Source organism: Schistocerca cancellata, chromosome 11, assembly GCF_023864275.1.
Source record: "Schistocerca cancellata isolate TAMUIC-IGC-003103 chromosome 11, iqSchCanc2.1, whole genome shotgun sequence".
Classification (NCBI taxonomy): Eukaryota; Metazoa; Arthropoda; class Insecta; order Orthoptera; family Acrididae; genus Schistocerca; species Schistocerca cancellata.
This window is the reverse complement of record NC_064636.1, coordinates 89,061,646-89,079,305: the sequence shown is the minus strand read 5'-3', so window position 1 is coordinate 89,079,305 and position 17,660 is coordinate 89,061,646. Positions and strand designations below refer to the sequence as shown.

General features: G+C 41.1%; 1 protein-coding gene across 1 annotated transcript in view; it reads left to right on the top strand.

The window, feature by feature from the left end:
- LOC126108977 (heat shock protein 60A) overlaps positions 1 to 17,660 on the top strand; it is a 67,216-nt gene that overhangs the window by 23,905 nt on the left and 25,651 nt on the right. The window contains exon 5 of the mRNA XM_049914378.1: positions 5,220 to 5,343. Within this exon, the coding sequence (XP_049770335.1) occupies positions 5,220 to 5,343 (124 nt within the window). The remainder of the gene's footprint in view (positions 1 to 5,219; positions 5,344 to 17,660) is intronic.

Below are 17,660 nucleotides of genomic sequence, written 5' to 3'. Positions count from 1 at the left end.
TTAGTAATAGGAAATTCCATTATAGATCTCACCTTTTCTGGATCTGGCCGCCCATCTTCGTTTGACACAAGGTGTCACAGTATTTTTATTTCTTTGTCTCCAAAGAGACACCCTTCAGACAATCTGGTGTATTGTCAATTCGTGGAAGAGGTAAACGTCATTTTTAGTTGTCTTATTAAGCTTCCTATGCTCTCTGGCTTATTGGTTGATGGTCTCCAGTGCTAATCCAGTGCTTCACCGTCAATTTGCCTAATTTGCTCTTCACTTGTCGATTGAAGCATTCAGAGAACTCTTGAAGAATAGCAGGTAACTTCTTCTGTTGTTCCTTAGTGAGATCTGGTGATAGTCGAGCTTCGTCTTGTAGTGGTAGCGCTAATTTCGCCACAGACGTGGCATGGGAGGTTTCTATGATACTTAGCTGTTTTGCAATTAACGGCTCATTGTTTGCTATGCACTTGAGTGTTGGAAGGATCTACGATTCTCAGTGACAGTTAACTATCCACAATTCACCTGTTCTTTGTGGTCTTCAGTCCTGAGACTGGTTTGATGCAGCTCTCCATGCTACTCTATCCTGTGCAAGCTTCTTCATCTCCCAGTACTTACTGCAACCTACATCCTTCTGAATCCGCTTAGTGTATTCATCTCTTGGCCTCCCCCCTACGATTTTTACCCTCCACGCTGCCCTCCAATACTAAATTGGTGATCCATTGATGCCTCAGAACATGTCCTACCAACCGATCCCTTCTTCTGGTCAAGTTGTGCCACAAACTTCTCTTCTCCCCAATCCTATTCAATACTTCCTCATTAGTTATGTGATCTACCCATCTAATCTTCAGCATTCTTCTGTAACACCACATTTCGAAAGCTTCTATTCTCTTCTCTAAACTATTTATCGTCCACGTTTCACTTCAATACATGGCTACACTCCATACAAATACTTTCAGAAATGACTTCCTGACACTTGAATCTATACTCGATGTTAACAAATTTCTCTTCTTCAGAAACGCTTTCCTTGCCATTGCACCTGTTCTTAAATGAGGCAACAGAGGCTGGGCTGACCAAATGGTGGTGGTATGATTATCTTACATTCCACTACAAGACCCATGGGTTGATGCATGGCTTGACATGTGACAGTTGCCTTTCTAGCGCTGACTGCAGGTATGATTACTTCTTCCAGCACACATAGTCTCCATACATTCGGATGCACATCTTCCTGTCAACAGTATCTCTTCTCGTCTAGCATTATCTTCGAGCGAGCACAATCTCTAGGTGCCTGAGAATCTTTCAGAGTCCCATCCAAGAATGACATCATAACTAGACTCTTGTAAGACAATGAATTCTAAGGGCTGTGTATGACCACTTATACCGACACAAATGCTGTAGGTTTTACATATTTCCCATTACACCTTCAGCAGAGATGTTTTGTTATCGAAAAATACGGTTTTCTGCTACTGGCGACGGTACTTCTCCGAAATGACTGAATATGATGCTCCAGAGTCCACAAGAGCTTGGGCCAGTCGGCCATCCATGATGATATCAACATAGTTTCCTATCATTTTTGTAATTATGGACGGCGGAGGATTTTTCTCATCGGCGGCCTCACCTTCAAGGAAGGTTGCACCCTTTTTAGTTTCCCAGGTTGCAGCGGCTTGGTGATCGGTTGTAGCTTCTAATCGGTGATGGAAACCGTGACCAGCGTGTTGGGGAGTGTCCTCTCCAGCGGCTAGCTTGCAGCGATGGTGACCTACATTGTCCTGCACCCACATCTTCTGGCGCTGGAGTCATCAAATATCCGCTGCCTTTCTAGACAATAGCACACCACCTGACCTGGTCGTTGGCAGTGGAAACATAATGGTTGGTTATCCTGAGTCCTCCAGACGTCAGTCTTCCTTGGTGCCCAAACAGGTTCCTCATGCGGCATTGTAGGAACATGACTTTGCCTGAGTCTCAACTTTTTCACCGTTTTAAAGGCAAATAAGGGCAAGACATTGGGTTCAATGTCTGTTCCAATTCCTCCCTTATGACCTCTTGAAGTGTCTCGGTTGTTTGTTCGCCATGCAATCAGAGTGCCTTCTGAGTTTCCTCTCTCACTATCTGACGAAGAACACTTGCGAAATCAGTTTCTTCTTCCATCACAAACATCAATACGACGTTCAGAAGCCATTTAAACTTCTTGCATGTAATTCTCTTTAATGCATTGTCTCGATATACCTGCACCATTTTATGAAGTTGTCTTCTGTCGAAACCTCCTTCAGGAGTAAAGCTTGATACATGTCCTCAGCAACACCTTTCATTAGATGTGCAACCTTATCTTCCTCCTTCATTCTAGGGTCCACTATTATTACACAGCTCCGAGGCGTCTTGAATGTAGGATACTGTAGTTTCTCCTGGACGCTGTGCCCTGTACTTCTGCCTTGCACTTCTGTCGTTGTGTGTCGCCGAAATACTTGTGCAGTTCTGCCTGGAATACTTCCTAGCTTGTGAACTTCTCATCGTTGTTCTCATACCATTGCTTGGCAGTGCCCTCCAAGTAGGAAAAATACTTTAGCCTAACATATGGTGTCATTCCATTTGTAAAATTTGGCTATACGATCATATACCTTCAGCCACTTGTTTGGATCTTGGCGATCATCAACAGAGAACCCAGAAGGATGTGTTATGTGGTGGCACACAGTTGCTGTCATCGTAACTTCCTCTTCTTCATCTGTCTCCGATAGATAGTGATCTGTTGAATATGGCTCGAACTCAGGTTTTTCGCCATGTAAACGGTGGCTGTCGTGGCCTGATGGGAGCCACTGTGTCGGCGATATGTGTGCTGTCAGAAGTTCCTGGCAGAAGTTCCAATAGCCAGCATCATAGCCAGCATCTCCAACAGAATAATGTCGCGTAGAAGGAGGTGTAGTTAGATGAATCATGAACACTAACTTCACTTAACGAAGGTTTATTCGGCACTTACACATACAAGAGCGCGAAGCAAACTGCCTCTGGCCAGAACACATACAGTACATATACAGCTACAGAACGTTCCAGTACAATGATTCTTGGCATTTGTGGATATTTCTAGAATGTACTCAAACCGAGTATAGAAATTGTACAGTCCAGGTGAGTTTTGAACTCGTGTCCCTCGATGCAGCTGTTTAGTATCATAACCACGACACCATGGTGGTACTCAGCTTCTTCTGCGACAATATGTTGAGCATAGGCTGCAGAGAACAGTGTAGGGGAGCTACATTAATTTCTGTTGTGTATCATCTACAATGGAAATTGATAATTGTCAGTGCTCATCATCAGTTAATTTCTAAATGGGCATTTGCCCACTAAAACAAGTAATTTTTGTAAAAATTCCAAGTTTCCCAGCTCTTCCAGTGGTCGGTCTCTCTCTCTCTCTCTCTCTCTCTCTCTCTCTCTCTCTGTAGGTGTTTTTCTTCTTTCCGTAATGCTTCCTTTTCATGTCATTCACTGCCACGGCACATGATACAGTGGCTCCAGTGAAAGCAAGGACTGCCGATTTCCTTTCAGCACTTGGCACCGGGGTAACTTGCTCTTTGCACATACAGGAGTGATGGGCGATTTGTGGCTCATGCGACCACACACAACTCACAAGCCTCTACCCCCATTCACTTTTTGCCATGTTGAGTGCTTTAAGGAACACTAAAGTACACTAAAGATTGGTGAAGTAGTTCATTGAGTTGTAGCAATGTTTCTTGCTCAACCGTGTCTGTTTCCTGGGTGCTTTGTTGTTGGGACTCTTCATAGTTTTCCATGAGTTCTCAGGCTGAGAGGCCATTTTCGAATGCATGATTGTAAGTAGAAGAAAGTACGTAGCCATGAATTAATCATTCACACAGAAGCAAAACTGGCTTTTTTGGTTATGTAAATATATACGTTTCATAGATCTGCAGTGAATATTAAAGTTCCAGTCCTTTCCCACTAAATTTCAACCCAAAGTAGTACTTCCCCAGTCATTTCACAGTATCATGCTTAGTCAACATTGGCCATATGGTTAAGTGTACCCGGTATGAAATGTAATGTCACTATGAAAGTATACAGAATTGTTGAGAAAACTGTGAATCCTAACTGAACTTCTAATAATTGTTCATAAGGGATGTGGTGACTCAAAAAAGGTGTCTACTGTACTGGTTGTTGTCTTACTAGTTTTTTAAGTGACTGAAGAATTGTTTATAGAACCTTACACAGTATAGTGTGTTAGGACAGCACTCTCGCCACATGTTATTAGTTTCCATTCAATAAGCTATTTGAATGGGAATAATAAGTCCAGTCCGAGCACAATTTCAGCACAAATTTGTTAGTAGTTGCTGAAAGATTACATACCCGATAACGGCAGATCTCGTTCGTCTAGAGGCTTTCATCGTTTTCTTTGTCTGCAAAATTATCATTCCAACAGCTAGCATGGCCTGGGTTTCCTTCCGTTTAAATAAACTCCACCGGATTGGAAATACTTGTCGCTAAACATTATATTTATGCAAACTTTTTGTTCTGAACTACATTTTTTGCAATGTAAGTTTGCACTTCTTAGCATTTTTACTATCAGCATTGTTTATCTAACTCCATTATCCATCACTGATTACAAAAGCACGACTATCTTCATCCAGTACTGAAAAAGAAGTGGCGGGCAAGCCAACATGTGTCTGGAAGTTGCAGATATTCCCACTTCGTAGTTTCTTTGGTCTACTGACCTTATACACTCTAAAGATTATTTATATAATCATTTAACATCTTAAACAAGCTCATTATTCATTACAAAGAACATATTCATAATTAAATTAATAAATTAAGCACGTTTTCTGGCAGCATAATATACAGTCTTCAAATTATTCAACTCTTTACTATGGATATCGCACTCTTCACTTTAGATAACCTTATTTCCAGCAGTTCATTATCACGCTACCAAAACAAGTGACATAAAAATTGCTCTCAGTTACAATAAAAATTGATTCAGGAAAATCTGGAGTTTAAACCTGGGAAATGCCACCCTGCTTCTGCAAGGAATTGGGGGGGGGGGGGGGGGGGTGGTTAGTGTTACAGTGACAGTGCAGTGTCATCTGCTGTAGGGAAACTTAATTCATATCTTGTGAATGAGTATCAGGGTGCACAGTCTGTGGTGTTCTCCTATTGTAAACTAAATTTTAAAATTGTAAGCAGTAAACTTAACATACTTATAACTTAACACTTGGACATATTGTACTCCTTTCTTCCAGGTTGGAAAGGAAGGTGTCATCACGGTTAAAGATGGAAAGACTCTTCAAGATGAACTCGAAGTCATTGAAGGAATGAAGTTTGATAGGGGCTACATTTCACCATACTTCATCAACACTGCTAAAGGTAATTAAACTTTGTTGTAAAGAGCTGAAAGTACTGCACATGGCTACACCAAGTGGTGCTGTTGTAATGTACTAGGAGTTTGTTTTTACTCTTGTCAGCCAAGCCTTATTTAGATTGTAACTTCCCCTTCACTGCTTTTGTAGTTCAGTCATGTTTTCATCCCAAGACTTGCTTTTGCATTACTCAATCCAGCAAACTGTGTCTGGAATAATAATAGTTCTTTATGGAACTACTCTAGGTCAAACTGCAGGGAGACAAACTAGATGATTGGGTAAACATACCCTGGCCACTGTTCAGATTTTGAATAAAAATAATTATTAATGACAGCTGAAGACTTTGTTAGAAAGGGGCACCTTTTGCTGGCAGCAGCATTACCAAAGTTGTTGAAGGAAGAGATAAGGATTCAGGGCAACATACTGGTCTTGAGGTGAGAAACTTCCACCTAAAGGTGGGAGAATTGGTAATTATCAATGACATGTGGAAGCAGACGGCAATGGAAACAACTGTGCTGGTGATTGTCTTCAGCCTGAGGACTGGTTTTGATGCAGTTCTTCATGCAAGTCTCATAACTATTTCAACCTTTATCCACTTGAACATGCTTACTGTATTTTAATCTTGGTCTCCCTTTAAAATTTTTGAACCTCCACACTTTCCTCCATTATCAAACTGACGACCCTTCATGCCTACCAACCAGTCCCTTCTTTTAGTCATGTTTTTTCCATGAATTTCTCTTTTGCTCAGTTTGATGCAGTACCTCTTCATTTGTTCGCTCTACCCACCTAACCTTCAGCATTCTTCCATAGCACCACATTTCGAAAGCTTCTATGTTCTTGTCTTAATTGCCTACTGGCCGTTTTTTATTTCCATGCCATTCAATATAAATATCTTCAGAAAAGGCTTTACAGCAATTAATTTTATCATAGTTATTAAAGCAAATTCCGCTTTCTTAAGAATGCTTTTCTTGCCATTACCAGTCTGAATTTCAAATGTTTCGTACTTTGTCAGTCGTCAGTTATTTTGCTGCCCAAATAACAAAACACATCTACTACTATTAATGTCTCATTTCCTAATCTAATTCATGTAGCATTGCCAGTTTGCTTTGACTACATTTCATTAGCTTTGTTTTACTTTTACTTATGGTCACCTTATAATATCTTTTAACGAAACTACTCATTCTGTTCAATAGATCTTCAGAGTCATTAGCCGTCTGGCAGAATAGTCGTCAGCAAACCCCCAAAGTTATTTTTTCTCCCTGAACTTTATTCCCCTTTCCAGATTTCTCCTTGGTTTCATCGACAGTTTTCTCGATGTTAATTGTGGCACTGGAGTCACATTACTCTTACCATTTCAGGCTGAAAAAAGTCCTAGTGTCAGCATTGCCTTGTTTTCCTACATTTCTCTGGAACTGATCTTCCCCATTGTTGGACTCTACCAGTCTTCTGTGTTCTGTAAATACTATGTCAATATTTTGTAGCCATGATTTATTAAATTGATTGTTCAGTAGTATTCACACCTGTCTCCTTTGGAACTGAAATTACAGCATTCTTACCAGTGCATTAAAGACACACAATTTTTATCCACAACTTTAGGTCTTTAACATTGCAGTTGTCATTGTTTTCTGCGTTCTCATGCTGTTGATAAGTATATCTGCAGAAAATAATTCGGGTGGCCCAGGGTATTTCTGCCTTTTCCTACAAAAGCAGAAAAATATGTGAAATTGTGTTGGATGGCAGGTACTTGGTAGAGCACCTAAAGTAGTCTGCCAGGAAAAACTGCCATATGTATTCTCATACAGGTTCTGTAGTGTCTTGTGTAACAAATGGGTGATGGCTGAGTGGGAAACAGTAGCAGGAAGGGAGAAGCATGATGCAGAACGACAGCCCGACCGTGGCACATTTCTTTAAAGTCACAAAGAAGGTGAAGTGGCCAGTCTGCCCACTGGCACAAACTTACTGCTTTTTGTATAAAGACGATTTGGAATACAGTATTTGTAAGCTAACATGAAAGTGAATCGTGTTTTAAAGTCAGTTTTATACGCTGAGAAGAGAGATGTTTTGCCTTCAGAGCGATTGTGTTTGTAGATACAGTCTTTATTTTTAATTTTAACAGTGAGTACTTGGGCTGCTGTATTAAGAACAGGCACTGACAACCATACGGTTTAGCACTCAAAATTAAATCCACCCGAATGGCCAGGAGTGATGGGCTGCATAAAACTTGTCAGAACACTAACCAGTAGGACCAGTGAAGTATTTGACTGATTTTACAAATTCAAAGGGAATAAAATTTTACCTGTAAATAAAGTGAGCTGCAGTAAGACTAAAATCCATTGTTTTCCACTTTTTTAAAGTGGTGAGCCTAGATAGTAGTGTTCTGTTTGGGCGGAAACTATTGTGGCACTGGAGGCACAATTACTCTTACGATTTAAGACTGAAAAATAGTATCGTGCAGTGTGCGCTGTTCCAGCTTGAATGCCTATGTATGTGCAGGGGTAGTAGACGCTTTACATGTAGACAGCTAAGATGCAGCCTTCAGTCATATGCCGCGAATGAATGCCCACAAATGGGGGTGGGCAAAGGCTCAGTCAAATGGCAGAAGGAAGCAAGAACGTGGTGCAAAAGGGCCACCAGATGGGTATCCAGTCTGGCAAGCGAGTTGCAGGTACCTTTGTGCGGAGGGCTGGGGCGAGGGTAGGGGAGGGGGACGACATTGTTGAAACAGCCTCTTGTAGGATGATGAAAATTACTTAGAGCTATTGACAAGGTGGGTGTGAGATGAGGTGTAGTAGTTTTGCTGTTACGTATAGAGTTGTTCTATTATTTTAGAGCAAAATAGGGACATTTTCAAAATACGAGGGCCGTTCAGAAAGTAACCTCCGGTTGATTTAAAAAAATACACAAAGTTAAATAAAAATATTTTAATATATACATCTTACAACTACATCTTTGCACTATTTTTCTACATAGTCTCCATAGCGATTGAGGCACTTATCGTATCTCTTCACAAGCTTTGAAATTCCTTCTGCATAAAAATCACCCGCTTGTGCCTGGAGCCAGCCTGTGACTGCATCTTTGAGCTCTTCGTCGTCATCAAACCGCTGTGACCCGAGCCATTTCTTCAAATGCATGAAGAGGTGATAATCACTTGGCGCCAGGTCTGGGCTGTAAGGTGGATGGTTGATAACGTCCCACTTGAAGGACTCAAGAAGGGCCGTTGTTCTGCGAGCAGAGTGAGGATGGGCGTTATCGTGCAAAAAAAACGATACCGGAAGTCAGCATACCACGGCGTTTGTTCTGTATAGCCCGTCGTAACTTTTTTATTGTTTCACAGTACACGTCTTGATTAATGGTCGTACCACGTTCCATGAATTCAACCAACAACACCCCTGTGGCATCCCAAAACACCGTTGCCATCAGTTTTCTGGCAGAAAAATCTTGCGAGGCTTTTCTTGGTTTGGTAGGCGAATTTGAATGTGCCCACATCTTTGATTGTTCTTTTGTCTCAGGGTTCACGTACTTAATCCAGGTTTCGTCACCGGTCACGATTCTGTTTAACAATGGTTCTCCTTCGTCCTCATAACGTGACAGAAAGTCTAATGCAGAGGCCATTCTTGGAGTTTTGTGGTGGTCGGTAAGAATTTTGGGCACCCATCGTGCACAGAACTTAACGGTAACCCAATCTTGCTGTCACTATCTCGTACAAGAGAGTCTTAGAAATCTGTGGAAAACCAGTAGACAACTCCGACATTGAGAAACGTCGATTTTCACGAACTTTTGCATCAACTGTCTGAAAGAGTTCGTCAGTCACCAATGATGGTCTACCACTCCTCTCTTCATCACGAACGTTTTCTCGTCCACTTTTAAATAAACGTACCCATTCACGGACAACTCCTTCACTCATAACTCTCGGTCCGTACACGGCACAAAGCTCACGATGAATAGCTGCTGCAGAATATCCTTTGGCTGTAAAAAAACCTTATGACAGCACGCACTTCACATTTGGCGGGGTTTTCTATTGCAGCACACATTTCAAACTGCCACAAAAACTAAACTAGCGCAGGTACGACGTTCACTCGACCACGGCTTGATGCCGACTGACCTGTTGAGTGCGTGAACGCACAGATGGCGTCGCTACTACCCCCACAACCCGCACTGTGACCGATCGGAGGTTACTTTCTGAACCGCCCTCGTATCACACAAAAGAAAACAGTGATAATTGGAATGTGATAGTTTTCACATGTGCAGATGTACTATTTATTTGTAGGAAATACAACTTTATTTGGCATACAGCTTTGATAAGACAAAAATGAGTAATAGTCATAAAGTTTTAATTATCCCCTTGAAAACATAGGTAATTTATTTATTTAAAGGTTTCTGTCTGCTGTTATAGTACATATTGAAATAACTGAACCACATTATTGTAGCATGCTGCTCATCACTAGAGGAGCCAAAATATGCAGGTATTCTCCACGTTGTCAGTGGGCTGTGCCATAACGTTTTGACTCTTTTTTTTTTTTTTTCACATTGTGTTACGGCACCGTGGTATGGGGACCGGCATTGATGGGAAATGCCTGACAAACAAAAATCTGCAACGTTATTTTTCAAAGTGATAATTAGAAAAGATACATTCTACATACTGGAAATTTTTCTTTAAATATAAAAGTAATAAGTATGAGACTAAATTGTAATTTATTCTCATTATTATTAATGGTTACCGGTTTCTGTAATAGCAACCATTACTAGACTATACAAAGAAATGGCGCTTGGAGCTGTTGTGTACTACCGTGAAGTACCATCACTAGCTGCTGATTAAAACTTCGAAATTTTGACTACCCCCTTGTAATAAGTCTTCCAAAGGCAAACAGCAAGTTTGTGACAAGAATCATTTATCAAAAATGGAACCACTGAATAAAGTGGCTGCAATCATTAGTAACTACTTAAATAAATTGTGCACTTTTACATTGATAATTATTCATAGCAAATTGATAACTTCTGATCGAATAGTGGTTTGTGTCAGCTGTGCAATTGGTCAACCTAAAACCGTAGTGGTACGTCCATCCGATATGCAGATGTACCTATTTGCTTTTCACTCCCTGTGTTTTACCTGTGCTGCCTGCCTGTGCTGAGTATTCCAGTCAGCATTGTTAAAAGCATTCTCTAAGTCTACCATTGCTATAAATGTAGGTTTGCATTTCCTTAACCTATCTTCTAAGATAAGTGGTAGAGTCAGTATTGCCCAGTGTTTTCATATATTTTTTCTGAATTCCAAAGTGATCCTCCCCAAAGTTGATATGTGCCAGTTTTTCCATTCTTCATGTCAGTATTTTGCAACAAGAACTTGCAAAACTAACAGTTGGGTAATATTCACAACCAGTCAGCAGCTGCTTTCTTTGGAATTGAACTACTACTTTCTTCTCGAAGTCTGGTGGTATTTCACCTGTCTCGTACATCTTGCACACCAAGTGGGATAATTTTGTCATCTCTCTCTCTCTCTCTCTCTCTCTCTCTCTCTCTCTCTCTCTCTCTCTCTCTCTCTCTCTGCCAAACATCAGTAGTTCTGGCAGAATTTTGTCTACTCCAGAGACATAGTTTTGACTTAGGTCTTTTAGTGATCTGTTAAATTTGTCTTGCAGTGTCATCTTTTCTGCCTCATCTTCACATAAACCCTCACCCCTTTTACAACATTGCCTTCAAGTTCATCTCTCTTGTACATCCCCTCTGACTTTCCCTTGTTTGCTCAGTACTTGTTTTCCATTTGAGCTCTTGACATTCATACAGCTACTATTTTCTCCTCTCCTCAGTTAAATTTAATATCTCCTTTGATATCCAAGTATTTCTACTGGGCTTCATCATTTTACCTATTTGATACTCTGCTGCCTTCACTATTTAATCTCTCAAAGCTCTCTTGTTATATTCCTTTTCCCTGTTTCAGTCAATCACTGCATAATGCCCCTGTGGACCTCTCGTTCTTTCAATTTATGCAGGCTCCCTCTCCTTAATTTCCAACCTTTTCGAAATTTCTTCAGTTTTGATCTACAGTTCTTAACCAGTAAATTGTGGTCAATTTACATCTGCCCCTGGAAAGGTCTTACAGTTAAAAATCTGGATCCTAAATATGTATTACCAATATGTAATCAATTCGAAACCTTCTGGCATCTCGAGGTCTGTTCCAAGCACACAAATAACTTTCATGATTCGTAATCAAAATGTTATTGATTATTAAATTGTTCTGTATTAAATTGTTCTCTGCGCAAAATTCTACTAGGTGGCTTTCTCTTTCATTCCTTTCCCACAATCCATATCCTTGTATTACTTTTCCTTGTCTTTGTTTTCTACTGTTGAATGTCAGTACCCCATCAAAATGAAACTTTTCTCTCCCTCTCTTTTAGGTTATCAAGTTGTCGTATATTCAATCAATCTCTTAATATGTGTAGTTAGCTAGCATATAAAATTGTACTACCATGATGGATGTTGGCTTCATGTCTGTTAGTCTGTTGAAATGCAAATTAAAACTGGTCATCAAGGCAGAATGAATTTTTAAAAAATATGCAAGCACTGTTCTAGTTTCATTGACTGAAAAATGTTAGGTAGAAAATTTTAGGAAGGCTGCCAATGGGAGTCAACATTTCTAGAGCTCTGAAGAATTAAGAAACTGTAGACTTAAATATGAGAAATGACACTTTAACAAATATACTGGAAAGAGTCAGACATATTACAAGAGTGAAAAAGAGGAAAGTTGATTTTTTTTCTGGCTCTCACGCACAGACAGACAGAGAACATAATTATGTTTAATGAGGATAGGACATGTTGTTGGCCATTGTCTTGCTTGAAGGGACCATCCAGGCATTTCCAGAAATTATTTAGGAAAATTAAATAAATCTGAATGGCCAGAATGAGCAAACTTCATTCGCCCAAATTTGAAATAGTCTTCCCTGTGTCATTCAGCTTATCCTTATTATACAGTGTTCTTCTGATCATACACAAATTGCACAAACTATTTTACAAGTTCGGCATTGTGCATCATTGGACATCCAATCGTGACCTCAGGACACAAACGTGCTACTATGGCCCCATGCACATCTCTGGATCATCCGTTCAGTCCACCTGAAAAACTGAGTCAGCATCCCCCCAAGGTGAGAGATATGTTGCACTCAGGAGAAAGAAGAGATATTACTAGCTTGCATTGTAGATCTTGGCAAATGATTTTCTTTTTTAAAAGTTACATTGTGAGCATATATTGTAATGTGGCAGGGTGTTGTAGTTGCCCCTTCTGTCATTAACCTCTACTGTTGAGTTTTGTAAGTAATCTTTGTGTAGTATGCATTACTTATGCAGTGTGTTCTAGCTGCTCTTTTTAAATAGAGATTTGTTTTAGTAATCTTACTCACTTCCTTGTGCACTTCTTTCCTGATAGAAAATGCTGGTTTTGAGTTTTTTGTTTGGTTTTTTTCTTGGCAAATGCAAGTCTAAAATGGCTCTCCCACCATGATTCTATATATAAGCATTAGTGAAACACTAACTAATATTTCTCCTGGAAGGGAAGAGGGAAGAATTAAAAGTACTGTTCTCTGCTAAGAAGAGTGAACAGCATGCAGTAGCAAGCCTGTGCTTTGTGAGACTTATTAAAGGTGCTGTTCTGTTGACATTTTTGAAAGTGCAATTATGAGACTAAATGGATGAAGTTTGAGTGACATAATATATTAAATCTTCTAACCTCTTCAGAACACTAATATTTTTTGGAGCAATATTTGTCAAATTCACTCTTCTTCAGTAGTGTTGAGACTGTACGGATTAAGTTACATTTTGTGAATGTACGTTCTCTTTTTTGCACCTTGTCTCAGCATCAAGTTGTCGAGTGACTTGGCTGCTTTGCGTATGGGTGCAAGAGGAAAAGTGCAGTGCATAACTACCACAAAACTCCTTCACATGGATTGTGGATTTAATCGTTGCAAACACTTGATTACATGGCTCTTTGGTGTTTCTGAAATCATTACTGTTCTTGTAATGTGAAGCATGAAGAACCCCCTCTTTTGATATTTGACTCGCTTTCTTTTACAGCTTGATAGATGCATGGTGGTTGACGGTTAGTGCCATTTGGGCAGTGAAAACTTGCTATTTTTGTGTCTAACCTGTTGTTGCTTACAGAAATATACTGGCTTTAAGTCAAATAAAGGAGCCTATAGAAAAGGTTCTCTGGGAGAGGGGGAGCGAGCTAATCTTTGTGAGTGGCTACTTGTAAGATTCCTCTACTGTGGTTCTTTTATATGTAATCCTGTTCTAGGGCAGTTTTGGATGTGGTAAATAGCTTTGAGAAATTTTACTGAAACATAAAGATAGAACAAATGGATATGACAAAAAGCTCCCTTATTTTTAGCCCGGTGACAGTGTGGAGAAACTCTGGCATTTCAAAAAGTGCTGTGTTAGTCACCTTTTGGCAAGGTTTTGCGATATCACAGGTGTCCTTATATTAATATTTGAAAGCTGCTGTCCCCTCCATCCAACTGTGGGCGACAAGATCACGCTTGGGTGGGACAGAAGGAAGGGGTTGGGCATTCTCAATCCTTCATGGCTACCCATGTCATACAGATCATAAATGAGATAAGTAAGAGTTCAAGTTGAGTGTTAAATACGTCAGGAATCAAGAGGCACTGTTAAGTCAGTGCTACACTCGCATCTATCCTATCCATTGTAGTTCCAATGAGCATAAGTCTGAGAATGGTGGCACTGTGATAAGTTCTTGCTCTTTGACTAATTCCCACATACTAAAGTGTGCAGGACTGTAAAGCCATGGTGTACCACAGATGCTGAATGCACAATCTTGCTGGTGAAGTGCAGCAATAACAAGGTCAAAATGACAAACTTGGACTCAGATAGCTCTAAAAAAGCTATGTTTTGAGAGACTCTGTGGGATGTTCAGTGCTATAGTCGACACTTCAAATACAGAGTTCATCCAGTGTAAAGAAAATGATTCTATTCTTGTTTGATAAATTTACACTAGCCTTCAAAATACATTTTTGAGCACGCATGGGGGGAATATTCACTGCTAACAATTAGTCAGTGTACTGATAATTGCCGTGCACCGAGCAGTTGTGTGTGTAGTGGCAACAGTGAGTGTATCTAAAAGTTTATGTACTGTCACGATTCTACACTAGTATGGTCCACCTGTACCTGACAACAGGCTAGAGCAAGAAGTTCTCAGTTAGTAGCAGAGACAGGTGAATTGACTCGGAGCATATGGAGGCAGAGTTCAGAGACAGTGAGGATCTGCCGGTGAGTTAAAGTAAGTATACAGACATCATTTCTTATCTCTGTGGCCTCATTTAGCATGCTGTGAGCACATTATTGGTTAGCAAGCAAGAAAATTGAGAATGGCCATACAGAGATTTGAGACCACACATAAGAGACTTTGATGCCCACAGCAAAGAGGAGAGGGTAGTCCTGCCTTACATAGAAGTATAGAGGCATCTGCAGAATCTAGACACGTTACCAGAAGATAGCGTGTATGGTGTTTGTCAAAATGTTCTGTACCTCTGTTCTGCCGCCTGGCCAGGAGAGACTACAGAGATGATTCTCAGCATACTTGCCATGTCAAATTGGGATAAAAACTAAAATGTTTGGTGTGACCGCCAGCTTTGTCCTGACTACTGTTGTCATGCTGCTGGCGATCGTATTGTCTACAGTGCTACTGGTGCCTGCTGGAACATAAAAAGTGTAGCCAATTTCTTTAGTCTCTTTGACGTGGAGATGTGTACGGTACCAGTTTCATCCTGCTCAGTGTGTGTCACCTACTGGCCCGTATGGGTCACCCCACAGGCTTGGCTATCTACAATGCTGTCATCTACACTGTGCTCTCCGCTTATGTCTTCGCCTGAGCTGAGGCGCGTCTTGCATTTGTTGGCAGTGACAACTTGCCAAGGAGAAATGGGAGTTTGACATAGTATACTACTTGGCATCTATGACACATCATGATTGTCAGAGTGCACCCTAAAGGAATGGAAAGCTTTTATTTCCATCAGCATATGCTCAATGTGCAATATATAGGAATTAAGGAGTATAACTAAAACAGTCTACAGAGCTCAAAAATATTTCGTAATATTTATTTCTGGCACACACACACACACACACACACACACACACACACACACACACACACACACACACACACCTGTAATTACAAAATAAAAAATACCTAACATGGATACTGTAACTGGGTGGAGGTGGACAGAATAGATTCTGGCATTAAAGGGAAACAGGCAAACTTTACCATCCGTTCAGCTGTCGACATCCCATTGAAAGAAAAGTAAAGGATGATACGGGGATTTTCAGATGGAGGTACAGTGTAATGCAGCGGAGTTGATAGGCCAGCTGAGATTACTTGACTTGGCTGGGGCAGCGAAAGGCAGGGAGGCACGTCAAATTGGCAGATTGCGCTTTGCTGCTTAGTCCGGCAAAACAGTGTCCCAAGCAGGCCAGTCCACTTAACGTGGATTGGGCGTGCTGAAATGCACTCTGTACCACTCCAGTTCAGGGCCCGCTTCTACCCACCACTAGCGTTATGCCCCCTGCTAAACATTCTGGTGTGTACTGTAAAGTCCTTTTTTGTTCCGCCAAGCATACTGTTCTGTGCATACAAAATCAGTTACTAATGTGCCATTGGTGCCTGGGAAATCGTAGTGATCAATTGAGCTATTTTAGTTGCTTCTGCTTTGTCAAGGGGTGTTGGAAATTCTTGGTACACTGAGGCAAAGACTGTTCTCAACTTCATAAAGCTTCCGCCTTTTTTGCCCCCAACATTTGAAGCTTTAATGAAAAAAAATTGGTTACACATATATCATTCAAAGGCAACGGCCTTACTGCAGTGGATACACCAGTTCCCGTCAGATCACCGAAGTTAAGCACTGTTGAGCTTGGCCGGCTCTTGGATGGGTGACCATCCAGGCTGCCATGCATTGTTGTCATTTTTCGGGGTGCACTCAGCCTCGTGATGCCAATTGAGGAGCTACTTCACCGATTGGTAGCGGCTTCGGTCAAGAATGCCATCGTAACGACCGGGAGAGCGGTGTGCTGACCACGCGCCCCTCCTATCCGCATCCTCATCTGAGGATGACACGGCGGTCAGATGATCCCGATGGGCCACTTGTGGCTGCCGGCCACTACTTTCCCCCATCTTTTGTGCAGTGTACAAACCCCGCGTCGAAAAAATTGTTCATCTTTTGAAGCAATCCACGAATCGATCCAATTTGTGACTTCATCATGAGATCAGAAATGTTGGTCAGCCAGGCCAAGCGCCATTGATCTAAACAGTTGATAGTCAGAGGGAGCAATGCCTGGAGAATACAGCAGGTGGGGTAGGACTTCCCATTTTTAACATTTCCAAGTAAATTTTGACCTCTTTTGCAGTGTGGGGTCAAGCATTGTTGTGCTGCAAAATCACTTTGTGCCTCTCGCTGTATTGCAGCTGTTTGTCTTTTAATGCTATGTTCAAATGCATTAATTGCATTTGATAACGAGCACCTGTGATTGTTTCACTTTGTTTTAACTCCTCGTAGTACACGGCACTGAGCTGGTCACACCAAATGCAGAGCATTATCTTGGAGCCATGAATATTGGATTCGGCTGTAACGTGGAAAGCATGGCCGGGATAGCTCCACGATTTTTTTGCGTTTGGGATTATCGTTGTGAACGCATTTTCCGTCCCCAGTCACAATTCGATTCAGAAATCCCTTCTGGTTCTGCCTCTGAAGCAACTGTTCACACACACACACACACACACACACACACACACACACACACACACACACACACGCCGTTCAATATCTCTTGGTTTCAGCTCACACGGGACCCAAGTTCCTTCTTTCTGAATCATGCTCATAGCCTTGAGACATTTTCAAATGGCTTGCTGTGTCACTCCCTCTAATTGTGCCAATTCTTCTCGAGTTTGAAGTGAGTCTTCACTCAGCAATGTCTCCAATTCTGCATCTTCGAAAACACTCTCTCTTCCACCACTATGCCAGTCTGACGTTAAAATTCCCGTTCTTGAAGTGTTGAAACCACTCACAACACATTCTTCCACTGATAGTGTCCTTACTATACGTACTTGAGAGCATTTGATGATACTCAGCCGCTGTTTTCTTCATATTGAAGCAAAACAGTAACACCTACCGCAAATGACGAGAATTATGCTCGTAAACTGACATTTTCAATCAAGAACAACTTTATGATGCAGACACAAATTGACTAATGTTTGAATGAGGTTATGTTGACAGAGGTCCAACCTAATTGTCTGACATCTGTGATCTGTTTCTTCCGACCGCTACTTAC